This window comes from Sinohyriopsis cumingii, chromosome 5 (genome assembly GCF_028554795.1).
Source record: "Sinohyriopsis cumingii isolate HCF-2022 chromosome 5, ASM2855479v2, whole genome shotgun sequence".
NCBI classification, from domain to species: domain Eukaryota; kingdom Metazoa; phylum Mollusca; class Bivalvia; order Unionida; family Unionidae; genus Sinohyriopsis; species Sinohyriopsis cumingii.
In genome coordinates, this window is record NC_142965.1 from 9,752,192 (window position 1) to 9,767,813 (window position 15,622).

Genomic DNA, 15,622 nt, shown 5'->3' on the forward strand with positions numbered 1-15,622 from the left:
GTGTGTGGTCTAGAAATTGTAATTATTGGTGCAGTAACTGTTATCATGGTCGGTGTGGTCTAGAAATTGTAATGATTGGTACAGTAACTGTTATTATGGTGTGAGTGGTCTAAAATCGATGTGATTGGTTGTTGTTGTTGTTGTTGTTGTGGGGTTTAACGCCATTTTTCAGCACGATAGGCTATACATGGCGGCCAGTATTAATGGTGGAGGAAGAACCCGGAAAACCCCGGAAAGAACCACCGACCCACGAGAAGCTACTGGCAAGCTTTCTCACATGCCCACATTGGCTGAAGATGTGATTGGTAAGGTAACTGTGTCGTCCCTGTGAATTATAACATTCCTTCAAGAGACGGTAATACACAACATTTCATGAGTGGTCTAGTAAACTGAGCGGTAACATGTGCTTCTAAACCTACACATGATTCGTAAAAACATTTCTAATTCAGCTCAAATACATAAGTTTTGGTCCAGTAACTCTAATGTCTTTTTTTAATAAAAAAACAAAACAAATACTAGTGATCCAGAAATTGTTTCGTATGCAGATACAAGAATTAACATTGCAAAATTAACTTTCTTTCTAAAACCGTATTCCCAAAATGTAAACTGAAGCTAAAACCGTAGTAAATCGTCTTAAACTGGTTGTCAAGTCTTAAATTTTCACAAACATATCGTATTCTATGCGAAGTTCTTAATAATTAAAGGTAAAAATGATTATACATAAATATATTATTCCATATATTTTCAGACAAATATATCTAACATTCACATATTTCATATGATTACTGTCCATTATTGTGATCTTGAGGAAGAATAAAAATGAAAAAGAAATACATGAAGTCAACTTAGAATAGCACGGCCTTCATTCCGTTTAATGCCGGTTTTCGAGGTTAAACTCAGTTGTAATACGCATCCGTGATTTAATAAAAAGAACATTAAAATACATTTTTCAAAACAACTATAAAACATCATCATCTAATTTTTGACCATGCATAGGACGAAATTCTTTCACTGATAAATATAAAATCTTGTAAGCAAATGCCAATTTTCTCGTCTCTATATCATGGAATAAGATAAAATTGTATTGATTTTTTTATTACGTTGAATTGTATTGATTTTGCCTTCCGTTTGCTTTTCCTTGGAGAAGATTAGCGGTTTACAACCGATTTGGCACACCAGCCTCCTAATTTGATCGGACATCTCACATTTTACGTATAATAACCCCATACTGGTTCTTTTCGAATTAAAGAGTAAGAAAACCGACTTTATCCTTACATTAAGTTGGATGTGATATCCATAAAGTACTTCCACTTGAAAACAACCGCTGAAAGTCAGTTAGAGGAAGCTTGGAATAACATCGTTAGTTTCTGATCTTAACGGGTTCAAATGAATACTCTGACTTTTTGACAAATTGGCTTTACTTTAGTTAACAAATAGAAGAAACCAAAAAAGGACACTATATCTTAACAGAATCATTTTATATTGCCAGTTTTTAATATGATGAATGTGCATTTGTGGCAAGACGTTTCCTATTTCTGTTTCTACTCTTCGAACGAATACATAATATAGTCTTCCTTTATATACTCTGGAACCCGCCCAATTCAGATACAAGGAGTCTACACAGATAGGACATGGAGCTGAGAGCGCATGTGTATAAAACACAAAACCCGTACTTCTTCTGCACGTATAGATGCATAATTCAGATAGTCTTGCAGGTATAATACATGTCATTTGTCCCACACAAATATAAATCTAGTCGTGCACATATTGCAGATACATAACACATCGTTTGTCAAACACAACGGTAATTTTATTTAAATCAGCTTGGTAATCTTACAGAAGTGAGAAGCGAATTCAAGTTTAAATACTGTTTTGAACCCTGGTTCCCTGTCCATATAAACTTATACTCGGACATGATTTCAAACTATGTCTCATCAGATCTGTGTAGACCTAATAATAAGCCATTCCCGTGCATCAGTTTACATACGCGTTCGGGTATGCATGCGTGTGTATACTTTCATGTGAACATACATGCATGCGTATTAAGACCCTGTGTTTTTAAACCAAATAACAGAAAATAGCGAGAACCAACCAGTTTTTTTAAATTCAACAAATAATTTATTTCTCTAGAAGACAAAGTGAAAATTTAAAAATAACTTACAGTATTATGAATTAAATTCTAACTAGTTCTTAAAGTCCTAAAGTAAAAAGTTACAAATGAATTCCAGTGGTGTTCCAATTAAATTCCAATCTGGAATGTGTTTATTGCTAACTTGCAAATAGTCTGGAGTGTGGTGATGTGCCAAAAGCCTTTTGATTTAACCTAATAATATAATATAAAAGATATTTTTATTTCTGAATTTATTACAATTCCAAATTAATATGTTGGCCGAAGAATATTAATGAGCATTTTGTAATTCCAGCGATAAATAATTTGAATGAATAAATCGAACCAAATTAAAAGTTGAACACAACAAATGATTCTGCTTCAGACATTAATGCAAAAATGGGTGATTCTCAAGTAAACAACATTATCCAAGAAATAAAACCCAATAATAGAGCCAAGATGTAGGTCAGTCTCTTCTCGAAAATATTCAGTTGTCAACAAGTTTAGGAGTTTCCAATGAAAAACTGATGTTCTATTCTTGGATTCAAATAAACATGTGTACCTACATTACTAATGATCTGAATGTTTACTCTACAATCTTAGAGAAATATTATGTATGTATTTTGTCGTTTGCAAAATTAATGTCACTGGTCAGGTACACCATTAACTTGATTTTGGACAAAGGTCAAGTACGAAATACAGATGTGCATAACATATAACCGTTGAGAAAATCCAACTAACAATTCAGGTTAAATATGTATAACATTATATAGATTTACGCCATATGCAAAATACCCACGCGTGTGTTTGATCCGTTAATTTCAAACATTAACACATAAATTAATTAACGAGACTATTTTTAGAATTTTAGCATAGCTCAGTTTACACAGTGGGCCTACCATTAGACATATGTGTTAATTATTGCATGGTTAAACAGTAAGTCATGGCTAGACAGAATAAGTAGCAATTTCAATATACGCACCCACTTATACATGTGTTAATGTCAAATCAATGGCGTTTTTGCCATGACATAGACTATGATATATGATAGATAGATTGATGAACGATAAAGTAATTGGTTGGTGTATGTATGTATGTATGTATGTAAATACGTATGTATATATGTATGTATGTATAGCCATATATATATATATATATATATATATATATATATATATATATATATATATATATATATATATATATATATATATATATATATATATATATATATATATATATATATATATCTTTATCCAAAATCGTAGATCATTCTCTTCAACCATTGTTTAAACTTTTAGAAGAAAATATTTGCCTACACTGTAGCACATAATTCGGGGTACAATTCAACCAAACAATACCATTCTGGCCGGGTAGAGTGTTAAAATGAAGGAAACCAGTGTAAGATGGTGGTAATTGTCCTTTTGGTTGATTTAGTGTATTCTTGTCATCAAAAATGAAATCAGGTGCCATTACGCTAAGGCACCGGCACGCTTTTGTGAAATATTTATATTTATATAACTGTATTTAAAAAATGTATAAAAAATTGGTCAGTTCGGGTGTACTATTCATCACTTTAGTACCTACTCGGTGGTCATATTATGGATCCATGTATTCAAAACAAGACTTGACGCAATGTACTTAATTGACAAAATACTTTTGTCCAAATCTGTAGACTATGATGTATCATTTTTAAAGTCATGTTTTCATCGAAGAGACGCAAATTCATTCAAAAAGGTGACAGGAAGTAGCATCAAACATTAAATGCTATATAGCTGTTACAGTTTGCCCTGAATTTATATATCTAATGTAAGATGATGACTCGAGATGACTTCACTAAGGCATGTTTCTATCCAGACCTAGCTCCGGTTCAACTTTCGGTATTACTCAGTATAACCTGGCATTTTCTCTTCTTATTCTATTCTTTTTCAAAACTCACTAATTGATAAAAGTGGTGTTTACATATTTTTAGATTTATTTCATCAATTTGTCGCACGAAATTGTGTTCCTTTCATTATTTATTCTACACCCGCGGACATCGGAGACTTCTAATATACACCACATCCACGGATATCAGTGACTTCTGAAATACATTGCTCTTTCGGTCATCAGTGACTTCAATGCACACAAATATGTAGAAAACAGTATTAGCACCTGACCTTTCAATCTCTAGAATTTGTTACTTTTATTTAAATGAAATGCCATCTGAACATTTTGAATCGCCCAGTGCGATTTTAGTGAAAATAGTGCCACCATAAAATTGTGTGTGTGTGTGTGTGTGTGTGTGTGTGTGTGTGTGTGTATAAGAGTGTAATCAACGAAACTTGAAAAACTATAATTTAAAGCAACGATGCATAGTTCATATAAACGTTGATGCAACTATGAGCAAAAAATTAAAATTATTGTGCTCGAAAATAAAAAAGTAAACAAATAAACAAATAATATAAAACTCAAGCTTTTGATTATGTTTCTGCTTGATATTCATTCTTTGGTAAAGGTGCAAATAAGGATAAAAAAGGAAACCAGATAAAGAATACATCCACCCACCCCCATATCACACACGCATGTGCAATAAGGCATGACTGAAGACACCGCGTTTTCAAAGTTTTAAGCGAGTCAATTAAGACGACAAAAAACAGATTGTCGTTGAATCCCTAATTTCGTGTTTTCTCCACGACATCACAAATATTACTGAGACCAAATTTATTATAGAACTTAACAAGATTTAAGACCTGACTTAAATCTTGTTAAGTTCTATAATAAATTTGGTCTCAGTAATATCTGTGATGTCGTGGAGAAAACACGAAATTAGGGATTCAACGACAATCTATTAAGCCGAACTCGGGCCATAACATAGTTTAACGTGGACAAACAAATGTTAAACTGAAATTAATCTAGATTTTTTTTTAAATTAGCCTAGATCTTTATTATGTCACTCTACCCATTTTTGTTCAATTACCTGAAACGGAAATGAAATTTGGACGTATGGATAGACCACCAAACATCTCTGAACATCATAGCTGTAGTTCTAGAATTCATTTCACTAACGAATGTCGATGAAAATGGTGATTATGATGGTGGTGGTTGTGGTAATGGTGCTAGTGACCATCATCAATATCACTGAGGTCGTCATCTTCAATCTCGTCACTGATATCAAAAGCAATTGTCCATTACATATCGATCTTATTCCAGTATGATAGCTGTATCTTTTAACCGATAAGAGACACATGTGTTCCTCCCTCAACATAATGATGTATGTTTAAACAGATGTGAACATGTCATCAGTACATGCCTGTGTAAATACTTACAAATGCACACACAGCATGTCAGTTTTGTGTACAATAACGCAAAATCATGTCTGCTTGAAAGTAAAGTTGGCCAACATTGTTATTCGTTTCCCAGTAAGTATATATAAACTTTAATTTGTGTCCTTTGTCTTTCTTATGTGTTGTTGTAATATTACAGATTACAGTACTACATCTTATTAATGTCTACATCAATAATACATCAACAGTGGCAATGAAAATTACGCCAGACCCCGTACGTGACAATTTTACGGGCACTTAGAACCCACGATAGAAAAAAGGGAGTTATATGTCTTGTAGATTCAAAATCTTCTGGGTGGAATCAAACTTAAAATATTATGAGAGGGCTTTGATTCAAACTTTATTCTAATTAAAACAGGAAAATATTTAAGATATATAAGAATGAACTTTTCCTATTCCGTGCGTAAAAAACGTTTGAGAGCAAAGGGTTAGAAATAGACCATAAGTATGTACAGAACTCTTTATCAACAGACAAACTTCATACAATAGCGTTTACCTGTGACTCCAAGCGGACACAGACACGTGAAATCATGACCTTCGTCTCGACACGTGGCGTTGTGGCATGGGTTTGGAACACATAGATTAACCTAGGAGGGAAAAAACAACAAGCATGAGTTCAATTACTTTTAATGGGAAAAATAGACCTTTCTACGCCGTATATGTTTGATAATACCGCTATATAGGAATAAAAAATAATATTTGATTTACGGATGAATCGATTGTATCGAAGACTGACAGCGTGTGGCCTGGTTACGAAATCACCATTACGCTACCATTTAGTCCAATAATATCACTGGAAATGTTCGTTCTATAAACACAGAGTTTGACGGTCATGTTTTCTTAAATGCCTGCTGGTAAATGCTTTAAGTTGAGCAGACAGGGGTACAATGCTGCGTGATATCCGAAGTTAATACTTGGATTCGGCCACATTCACACGCCCTGTCCAAAAATGCCGCGCATGCATTTTTATGTGATAATATTAGTCAAACATCACGTTACTATACAAAGCTTCAGTATTCTAAAGTCTGAAATAATTATAATTACAAAAGAAATTTGTTATAAAGACTTTGTATCAAGCATTTATATTTGTTACAATCACATTATGTGACAAAGAGAACTTGAAGCGATGCATTTATAACACCAGAAAGAAACTATTAATGTTTATACGCTCTGTTTGTGTTCATTGTTGATTGTATTTGGAAACAATCGCAAAAATACTATTCTTTTAATTATTTCTTTGATATTCATTTTGACTTTTACAACTATTTGCACTTATACGAATTAAATTTTATATTTAACGGGATACATGAAAATCGATTTCACACATGGTATCAACGACTTTCGCTTGTCAATACGCTTACGCAGTGTGTAGCCCTTTTGAACGCATTGTAAAATATGATCCTTAGTTCTCAAATAACTCTAGGAGAAATTACTTACTTCAGAACATTATACAAGTTATCCATAAGTCTTCACACGACATTGCTTATTGTGCAATATACATTAAAAGCTAAAAATTAATATATAGTAAACAAAGCAAGAAAACCAGATCAAGGTGTTATTCTCTACAGGTTTTAAATTTAGAACTATTAAAAGTGTCAACAAAAACGAGTCACAGTCAGCTGTATATTTATTAGGCAACGTTTTTATTGAACAAGTGATAAGACTGTTTGCAACGGAAGTTGTGCCTTAATTCATGTTTCTAAGCCGTGATTTGACAACAGTTGGATTGGAAAGTATTTGTCCTTTTGTTTGCTAGTTAGATATGCAGGAATATGGATGATGATGATTTACAATGTATTTATACTCACTCAGTCAATTTATCTGTCTGTCTATATCCATGTATGCCTACATATCTTTCTACCAAGTAACCGCCTACATGTATCTCGGGGGTAACTGATACTATGAAAAAATTACAGTTGTTATTTATGTATATTTAATTGAATTGTTTGTTCGTAAGTTTTAAAAAATAATATTTTTATTTCATTACATGCTACTGTAATGTAGAATTGTATGTTGGAATTGACCTTGTCCAAAAGTAAATTCATTTCTCCGATACCTGATTGACGTTTTTAATTTTACTTTGTGTAAACAACTAATATATGTCTAAATTATTCTCTGTGTGTATGGGCTTAATATCAGATTAGTATTAATACAAGAAGTAAATATGTTTATCTGGGTCTAAATTTTGGAATTTCATGAGAGTAATCCATGTTATGGTTTTGATTTTGGAAACATCAGGATAATACTAAAAGGCTATTTTCCATTAGGTAATAGCTTACGTTTAGAAAATGCTAATTGTAACCCGAGGTCAAGTAGAGAACTATGTATACTAGAACTGAGAGGATTTTATCGTTCGTGCTTTAAGATCTAGCACCTTAAGGTTATATGTTGTGACCAGTAGTTTTGGGCTGGAATAATTTGGTTCAATTTTTTTTTAATTCAAGTGATTATTTTCTCTGGAAATACAAATGTGCTCTGATAAAATTCTTGGATTAAGACATTCATTGGAATTTATCCTGAATTCCAACCTGGAATTATATTAATGTGATTCAAATAAAAGACTGTTGACAAATCAGTACTCTATCAGCTATAACTGACACGTCATCGCCTTCAGTTTTGGATATCTTTGGGACTTGTACTGAGTTTTATTCAGGGCTTTAAATTACTAGGACTTGTGTCTGATCTAATTTTTTGATTATTTTGGGATTTAATTCTTAATACCGTAAGTTCTTCTTTCACATTTTCACTTTGCATTTTAGGGAAATAAATTATTTGTTAAATGTTACAAAGCTTGTTGTCTTTCACTCTTTTCTGTTACTTATTTTAAGAGCATAGACTCGTAACACAGATTTGTTAAGACCGAATAATTTGATAAGCTGAACGATTCAAGACCGAGAAGGAAGAACAAATTGAAGAACTTATTAAACTTTAATAGAACAAAGACCTTGATTTCGCAATTCTTCCCTGTATATCCATGGGAGCATCTGCACTCATATTTGTCCAGTTTATCCACACACGTGCCCCTCGCCTGACACGGGTTGGACATGCATTCGTTGTACTCTTGTTCGCACTGTTTCCCATGATAACCTGAAATGAAATAGAAGTTTGATTTTTAAATTTTCGAATAATAACCACTGGAATTTGGAAATAAGAATCATATCAAGATGTCCTAACAGTAATTTTATATTCCTATGCTACAAAAAAGAAAGAAAGCAAAACAAAGCTAAGAGTAACTTATCAAACATGTATACAGCCATAATTTATTTGTTTGTCTGAATGTCTGTCTGTGTGTGTGTTTGTGTTTGTGCATAACTGAAGCTAACATATTCGAGGTTCATAGTCTAATATATCCTTCATTATAATCATAAATACCACACAATTCCGTCGGTGACATCAGCAGAGGATCGGCTTGTTGATACATGAACTTCAATTATAAATACGTGTATCGTTACTTCTAAACCTTTAGCATAACGAACCTGAAATGTGACTAATATTTTAATTCTGAGAAGAAGATTGATTTTAATAAATCCATCAGTACCCGCTCACTTTTTAGTGACTATTACCGGACATGTTATCGAAGAATGATTTCATACTAAATTGGATACAAATGAAGCCCCTTTGAGATAAACACGTAGTTTGCACTTTCCTTTGTAGGTATTCCCATCGTCTGAATTCTTGATTACACAAGCAGACAGACTTTAAAAAAACCATATAAATGTAATAAGCTGAAGTACTACAAAGTTACTTTCATTCAGTTCCGACATTCTACGCATACAAATGGACCGATAGTTCTAAAATGTCGTGATGTTATGATACTTTTACCAGTCAAATACGTACTTTCTGAAGTGCCCAAGTGCTCCGGTGGCCTAGTGGTTAGAGCGTCTGTCTCGGATGCGGGATGTCGTGGGTTCGATCCCCGACCGAGTCAAACCAAAGACTTACAAAAATGGTACTAACAGCTGCCTCGCTTGGCACTCAGCATTAAGAAGTTAGTGTTAGGACTGGTCGGCCTGGTGTCAGAATAATCTGACTGGGTGGGACATCATTCTACATGTCTGCGGCATGATGCCCCAGTGCTAGACATCACTTCAAACTGCCACATTGCAGACATCGTAGCAATATGACTGAAAAATTGTTAAAGCTACGTTAAAAATCCAAATCACATCTGAAGTGCCGTTAAATTGTTACTTTTTCAGTAAAGATGGGACTCAGTGAAACAATCTGAGTCCCTAAGTAACTCTAATTTTCTCTCTCAATAAATGAGTCCCGAAATAAAAAGAGGCGGCCAGATATGTTCTCATATATGTTCATTTGCGACTTTGATTTATTTAGTAAAGTGAAAATTATCAGTTGAATTAGAAAAATGGCACCCGTCTTTTTATTTGGAGACTTGGTTATTAAGGCATAAGAATAAGAGCTTAATCTACAACGAATTGTACGAAATCCGTTAAATCTACAACGAATTGTACGAAATCCGTTAAATCTACAACGAATTGTACGAAATCCGTTAAATCTACAACGAATTGTGCGAAATCCGTTAAATCTACAACGAATTGTACGAAATCCGTTAGATCTACAACGAATTGTACGAAATCCGTTTAATTTACAACGAATTGTACGAAATCCGTTAGATCTACAACGAATTGTACGAAATATGTTAAATCTACAACGAATTGTACGAAATCGTTAAATCTACAACGAATTATATGAAATCCGTTGAATAAGTACGTGACAGGTGTGACATGAACTCTTGTCTGTTGTAGGAATCTCTTCAAGACATCTTTCAAAGCAGAAGGAAATCTCCATCCATCATCAAAAGGCGAACTCATTAGGGGCTCCGTTAAAATGAATAGATTTAGGGTAGTGTTGTGACAAGTCAATTTTGTATTTTTTGTGTTGATTAGAGTTTAGTTGTTTTTTTGTTTTTTGTTTTGTAACATAGAAGAAATCGCCCCACCGACTCAAGTAGAATTCGGCATCTTGGTAAAGATAGCAAATTACACATATTTTGTATACATAGCCTGGCATCAGGAGATAAGTGATATAGGATTGTCATCTTACTTTTAGAAAATGTATCAGTTTAGCATGATACACGCGCATCAAAACTCAACATACATTAATCAATAGTCTCTAAACGTCGGGCGTCAAAACTCAAATACACATTAAACAGAAGTCCCGATGTATCGGGCATCAAAACTCAAAATACGTCACACAGAAGTCCGTATATGTCGGGCATCAAAACTTAATAAGCGCTAAACAGAATTCCTTATACCATCAGAACTCATTATACACACTATGCAGAAGTCCTTATACGTCTACCACCAGAACTCATTATACACACTATGCAGAAGTCCTTATACGTCTACCATCAGAACTCATTATACACACTATGCAGAAGTCCTTATACGTCTACCATCAGAACTCAATATACACACTATGCTGAAGTCCTTATACGTCTACCATCAGATCTAAATATACACACTATGCTGAAGTCCTTATACGTCTACCATCAGAACTAAATATACACACTATGCTGAAGTCCTTATACGTCTACCATCAGAACTCAATATACACACTATGTTGAAGTCCTTATACGTCTGGCATCAAAACTCAATATGCATTAAACAGACGTCCCTACACATCGGGCATCAAAATTCAATATACACTGAACTGAAGCCATCAACATTCAATATACAATGAACAGAATTCCCTTTACGTCGGGCATCAAAACTCAATATACTTTGAACACAAAAGTGCATTTACGTCGGGCATAAAAAGTCAATATACATTAAACAGACGTCCCTATACGTCGGGCATCAAACCTCAACATACAAAACATGAAGTTCCCGTACCTAGGGCTTATAAAAGCAAAAGAATTTATAGTAATACGATTGTACGTGTCCCAAAAAGTCAGGTTCAGACCAAATTTTAGCATGCATTGTTTGGAGATATACTTTATCTTTATATTCATGTTCCTAATGTTAGTGCCAACGTACTTGAATGTTTGAGCAGCGTTTACAAATACTCTTAAGTAGACTTCTGAAGTTCATTTGCTTATTTGTCCATTTCATTTAAGGAGAATTAACTGAAATGTTGCTGTTTATATAACGTATACTCTGCCCTCACTCACTTATTTGCCTAAGTGAGACCCACCCTCACTTATTTGGATAAGATATCTTTCCTAACCTGACAAACATTAAGATTGCCTTTAGAAATATTTCATTTTTTATCAAAATAGATTTTCTCATCAATGAAAAAATCTTATAAGCAAAAGTGTTTCATACAATTGTAAGTAGGATATTACTGGCAATATAGCTAGCTAATAGCCTTTCTGTTTAGACTTCAGACTATCAGATGAAGGGATGCTGAGCAATGATGACAAACATGAAGGGATGCTGAACAATGATGACTAACATCAGGGAAGAATAAATGGGTTTCCAAACCTCCATATGTATCCAAGTTATACAGCCCACTCAACAATTAAATGTAAAAATGAAATTAATGTGTATAGCTATGTTGTGTTAAAAGTTCTCTTTTGTCTTTAACACATAACTAGTTAAACTAACTATGTGTGTGTGTGTGTGTGTGTGTGTGTGTGTGACCTAAAATCATTGACAAGTATTATCGATGTAATATGCGTATAGAAAGGTTTTAATGTATTATGAATTCTGTGTATGACTTTCCAACTTCTAATATAATGAGTTATGCCTTTGTATCATGGGGTATATGTCTTTTCAAAAATAAAAGAATTCCTAACCAGATAGATGTACATAATATGAAAAAAACTGAGGGACACGAGGACTGGACTTACTTTGGATTACCCTGATGATAATGATATAAACTGAGGGACACGATGATTCGAATGCCATTTGAATTATCCTGGTAAAAGTGTTAAACAGCTTCCGTACTGACCGTGAAGAACGTTATTTATATATAATTTGTTCAAGTGAGTGAAAAGCAAATCAAAGAGCTAGACACCAGTACCAAAAAAAAAAGTTTTTAAAATATCTTTATCACAATGAATTAATGAATCAAATAAATTAACTAGACAGTAATTGTGTTGTTAAAAAGAGTGCTGAATACAGCACTAGAGGCAATGATCCTTTCATTAAAAAGATATTCTGGTCGAAAAACACCATAGCATTCATGTGTCCGGGAAAGGGATGCAATTTTGTCGATGAGCTCATCGATATTGCAAAATATGATACAAGTTCACATTAGTAACGTTATTATCGTTCAGTTAGTTACGTGCTTGGTATAGATCTGACGAAAATCAGTTTGGTTTTAATAAACACAGTTCACAGAGTGACATTACAAAATAAAAATGAAATTAAGAAGAGAAACATTAATTTGTTCGTCAACTCTTATCTCGAGGGAGGAGCCCCATGGGTCCTCTGGTGACCGCGTGGTTTAATGCTCTTGTCTTTACAGATCACTCACATAACTCCGCGTGATTTTCAGTCTCTACTGGACCAACGCGGATACGTCAGAAAGCACACCGATCAGTACCAGAATATGGGTGGTTCATCAATGGGTCTTTCCTCTTCATCCTCCACCTAATACACTATCCTCAGTGTTAAATCTGTTAAGTACTGGAAAATGGCGATAAAACCTACAAAACCAAACCTTACTTCGACAAACTGAGAATATTTAATTGGAACTTTATCAAATATATACTCGACAAGAAACTATCTTAACTTTCAAACAATTTTGAGGCGAGTCGATATTTAATGTATTCCTGGACATGCTGCTATATATAAACTTGAGATTTTAAAAAAAAAAAATGCATTATTACAATACTTACCCCATACTTTAAAAATTTTAAAAAAGAACTTTGGATGAATTATCCTACAGACGTTGCTCGGCAGATTTAATAGTACAAAGAATGCAAGCAATCGCCAGCAGAGATTAATCTGCAACGACGTGAACGGAAATTTAGTGCTGACTAAACAATGTACCAGTTGGGGTGGGGTGGGGGAGGTCTTCAGCTTCCAAACTTTCTAGATGTACAAAATTATTGATGATCTTGAAAGAATCGTCAGATTCTTTATGACGTCTAGTAGATAACTTAGTTCACTGTTTGGTCTGAACCCAGCGGTTTGCTGCTCCTTTTATGAGTCAGATTTAACCTGTTTCCCCCAGTGGTGTTTGATTTCTTATTTGCTTCACACTGTTACACTGATCAGGTGAGGTCAGTGGTTTTCCACTCCTTTTGTGATTCGGATATAAACGATCTTGCTAACAGTGTTCAATTTCTTATTTGTTACATTCATTACTTGCCTTTCCTGCCTCACGAACCGTTTGGGAGTCTTCTCGCACAGGTTCGAGAGGCGTTAAGACTAAACTTGTTCCAGACCTGTGACCAGATAATGTCTGTCTCGAAATTTGGGATTGTTTGTTCTCCACTTTAACCACGTTTGCGAAGGATTTGCCGGGAGTATTCAGTGGAGTTGATGATTCGACAAAATTTCTGGCTTCAGGATAGCTCGATCCTTTCTTCTGTTTCGCGCGTTGAATCTCCTTCCTGATTTTCCACCTAAGACAATCTCCAGAGTACGAGAATTATGTCACTGCATAAAGACAGTCCTTTTCCGAACACAATTAACAGACCGGTCTTCATTTGCAACCGTCTTTGCTGTGAGCAAAAATCTGGCAGTTAAAGCAGCGCAAGGAATTTGAAAAAATCAACGTGAATCTTCGGTAATCTAGATTTCATCGCTGCAGCCAAAGTGGCGCATTCGATCACCTATACGCAAACGTTTGTGACATTTAACATGCCCTTAAGGCGAGTGCTGTTTCCTTTAACTCGGGAGACTTTCTACATTCTGCGATTTCAGGTTTTTCAGTCCCAGTGCAGCCAACTAAAGCAACTGAGCAAATGACACCACTACACCAGTTATGAAGTTTCTGTGGAGACTTGATGGATTTCTCCACAAACAACTTTGAGCAAAGTTGGCTCTCATAGTGGACTTTGTAGCTGCACTCCAACGGTAAATGCCACGACAGAAGACTTTTTTAGTTATCATGTGTCATTCCAGACAGGTTTTAAGTTTCTTTTACTGTCACGCAAGTCGAGAGATTATTCAGCGTCCGATTCTTATCAGTTGACACAACGATGAAAAGTGAAGATCAACCTCCATGACTCGAAACGGTTTCTTCCTGGGAGTCATTTAATAAGTTAATCCTCCTGAATATCATGTCTCCAATGAATTTTATTTCTTTTCTTATGTTTTCCCATAACGGATCACAATTGCTTCGTCACCCATCTTCCATACGTGTCTAAGAGCCCAGAAAAGAGATATTGATTTAAACCGATTTAATGCGTTTTCATGCTAGAACTATTCCATGTGATATGCTCATTTAGAAACTTTATTCGAGTGTTTCGTGCCACCGTACGCACAGACATTATCAGTTTTTAACATTCCAAACAAACTCAGGGGACATACAGGAACTTAAGCTGTCACCGTCGTAACACCTGAGTGTAGGACTGAACGAATAGGAGTTTATCAGATATTGCCCTTCTTTCCCCATCAGTCCAGCATGGAAATGAGGCCTAAGTAGTGTGCTTTATTGGACATGCAACAACTCTGGCTCTTCTCTGCTCAACAACCAAGATCCGAGACACACACAGAGGACGCAACCTGTAGCAAACACATTGCCTCTGTCAGTTTCCTCTTCTTATCTGGACTTAATATAAACTGGGCTTAATCGGACCTAATCTAATCTGCGAGCTCGCAGAGTGGCAGTAAAGAAATCAGAAAACAGCGTGTTAAATATTTTTCATATCAGGAAATGGTCTATGGCAACAGTTGGACATAGGGGGTTGAAACTTAGCGAGACATATCTATCTTTTATGTTCTTTAAAATAATATTCAATGCAAGAAGCCATATACAGTTATTACAACTGAACCACAGTTATGTACTCGAAAGGAGAGGTAGTGAGGTATTAGCAGGCTTACAAAATCAAAGATATCCGCATCGCCATTGTGGGACGTATGGCATCTAAGATGTACAAAATCAACGGTATGTTCACTGCCAGCGAGGGATGTATGGCATCTCAGATTTACAAAATCAAAGGTATATTCATTGTCAGCGTGGGATGTATGGCATCTCAGATTTACAAAATCAAAGGTATATTCATTTCCAGCGTGGGATGTAGGGCACCTCAATTAACTACAGAAAGCAATGA

General features: G+C 34.8%; 1 protein-coding gene across 1 annotated transcript in view; it reads right to left on the reverse strand.

Annotated features, from left to right (window-relative positions):
- Nucleotides 1–15,622, reverse strand: part of LOC149798613 (uncharacterized) — a 163,083-nt gene that overhangs the window by 45,166 nt on the left and 102,295 nt on the right. The window contains exons 7-8 of the mRNA XM_089956951.1: nt 8,378–8,520; nt 5,930–6,020 (exon numbers count right to left, since the gene is read on the reverse strand). Coding sequence (XP_089813077.1) covers nt 5,930–6,020; nt 8,378–8,520 — 234 coding nt within the window. The remainder of the gene's footprint in view (nt 1–5,929; nt 6,021–8,377; nt 8,521–15,622) is intronic.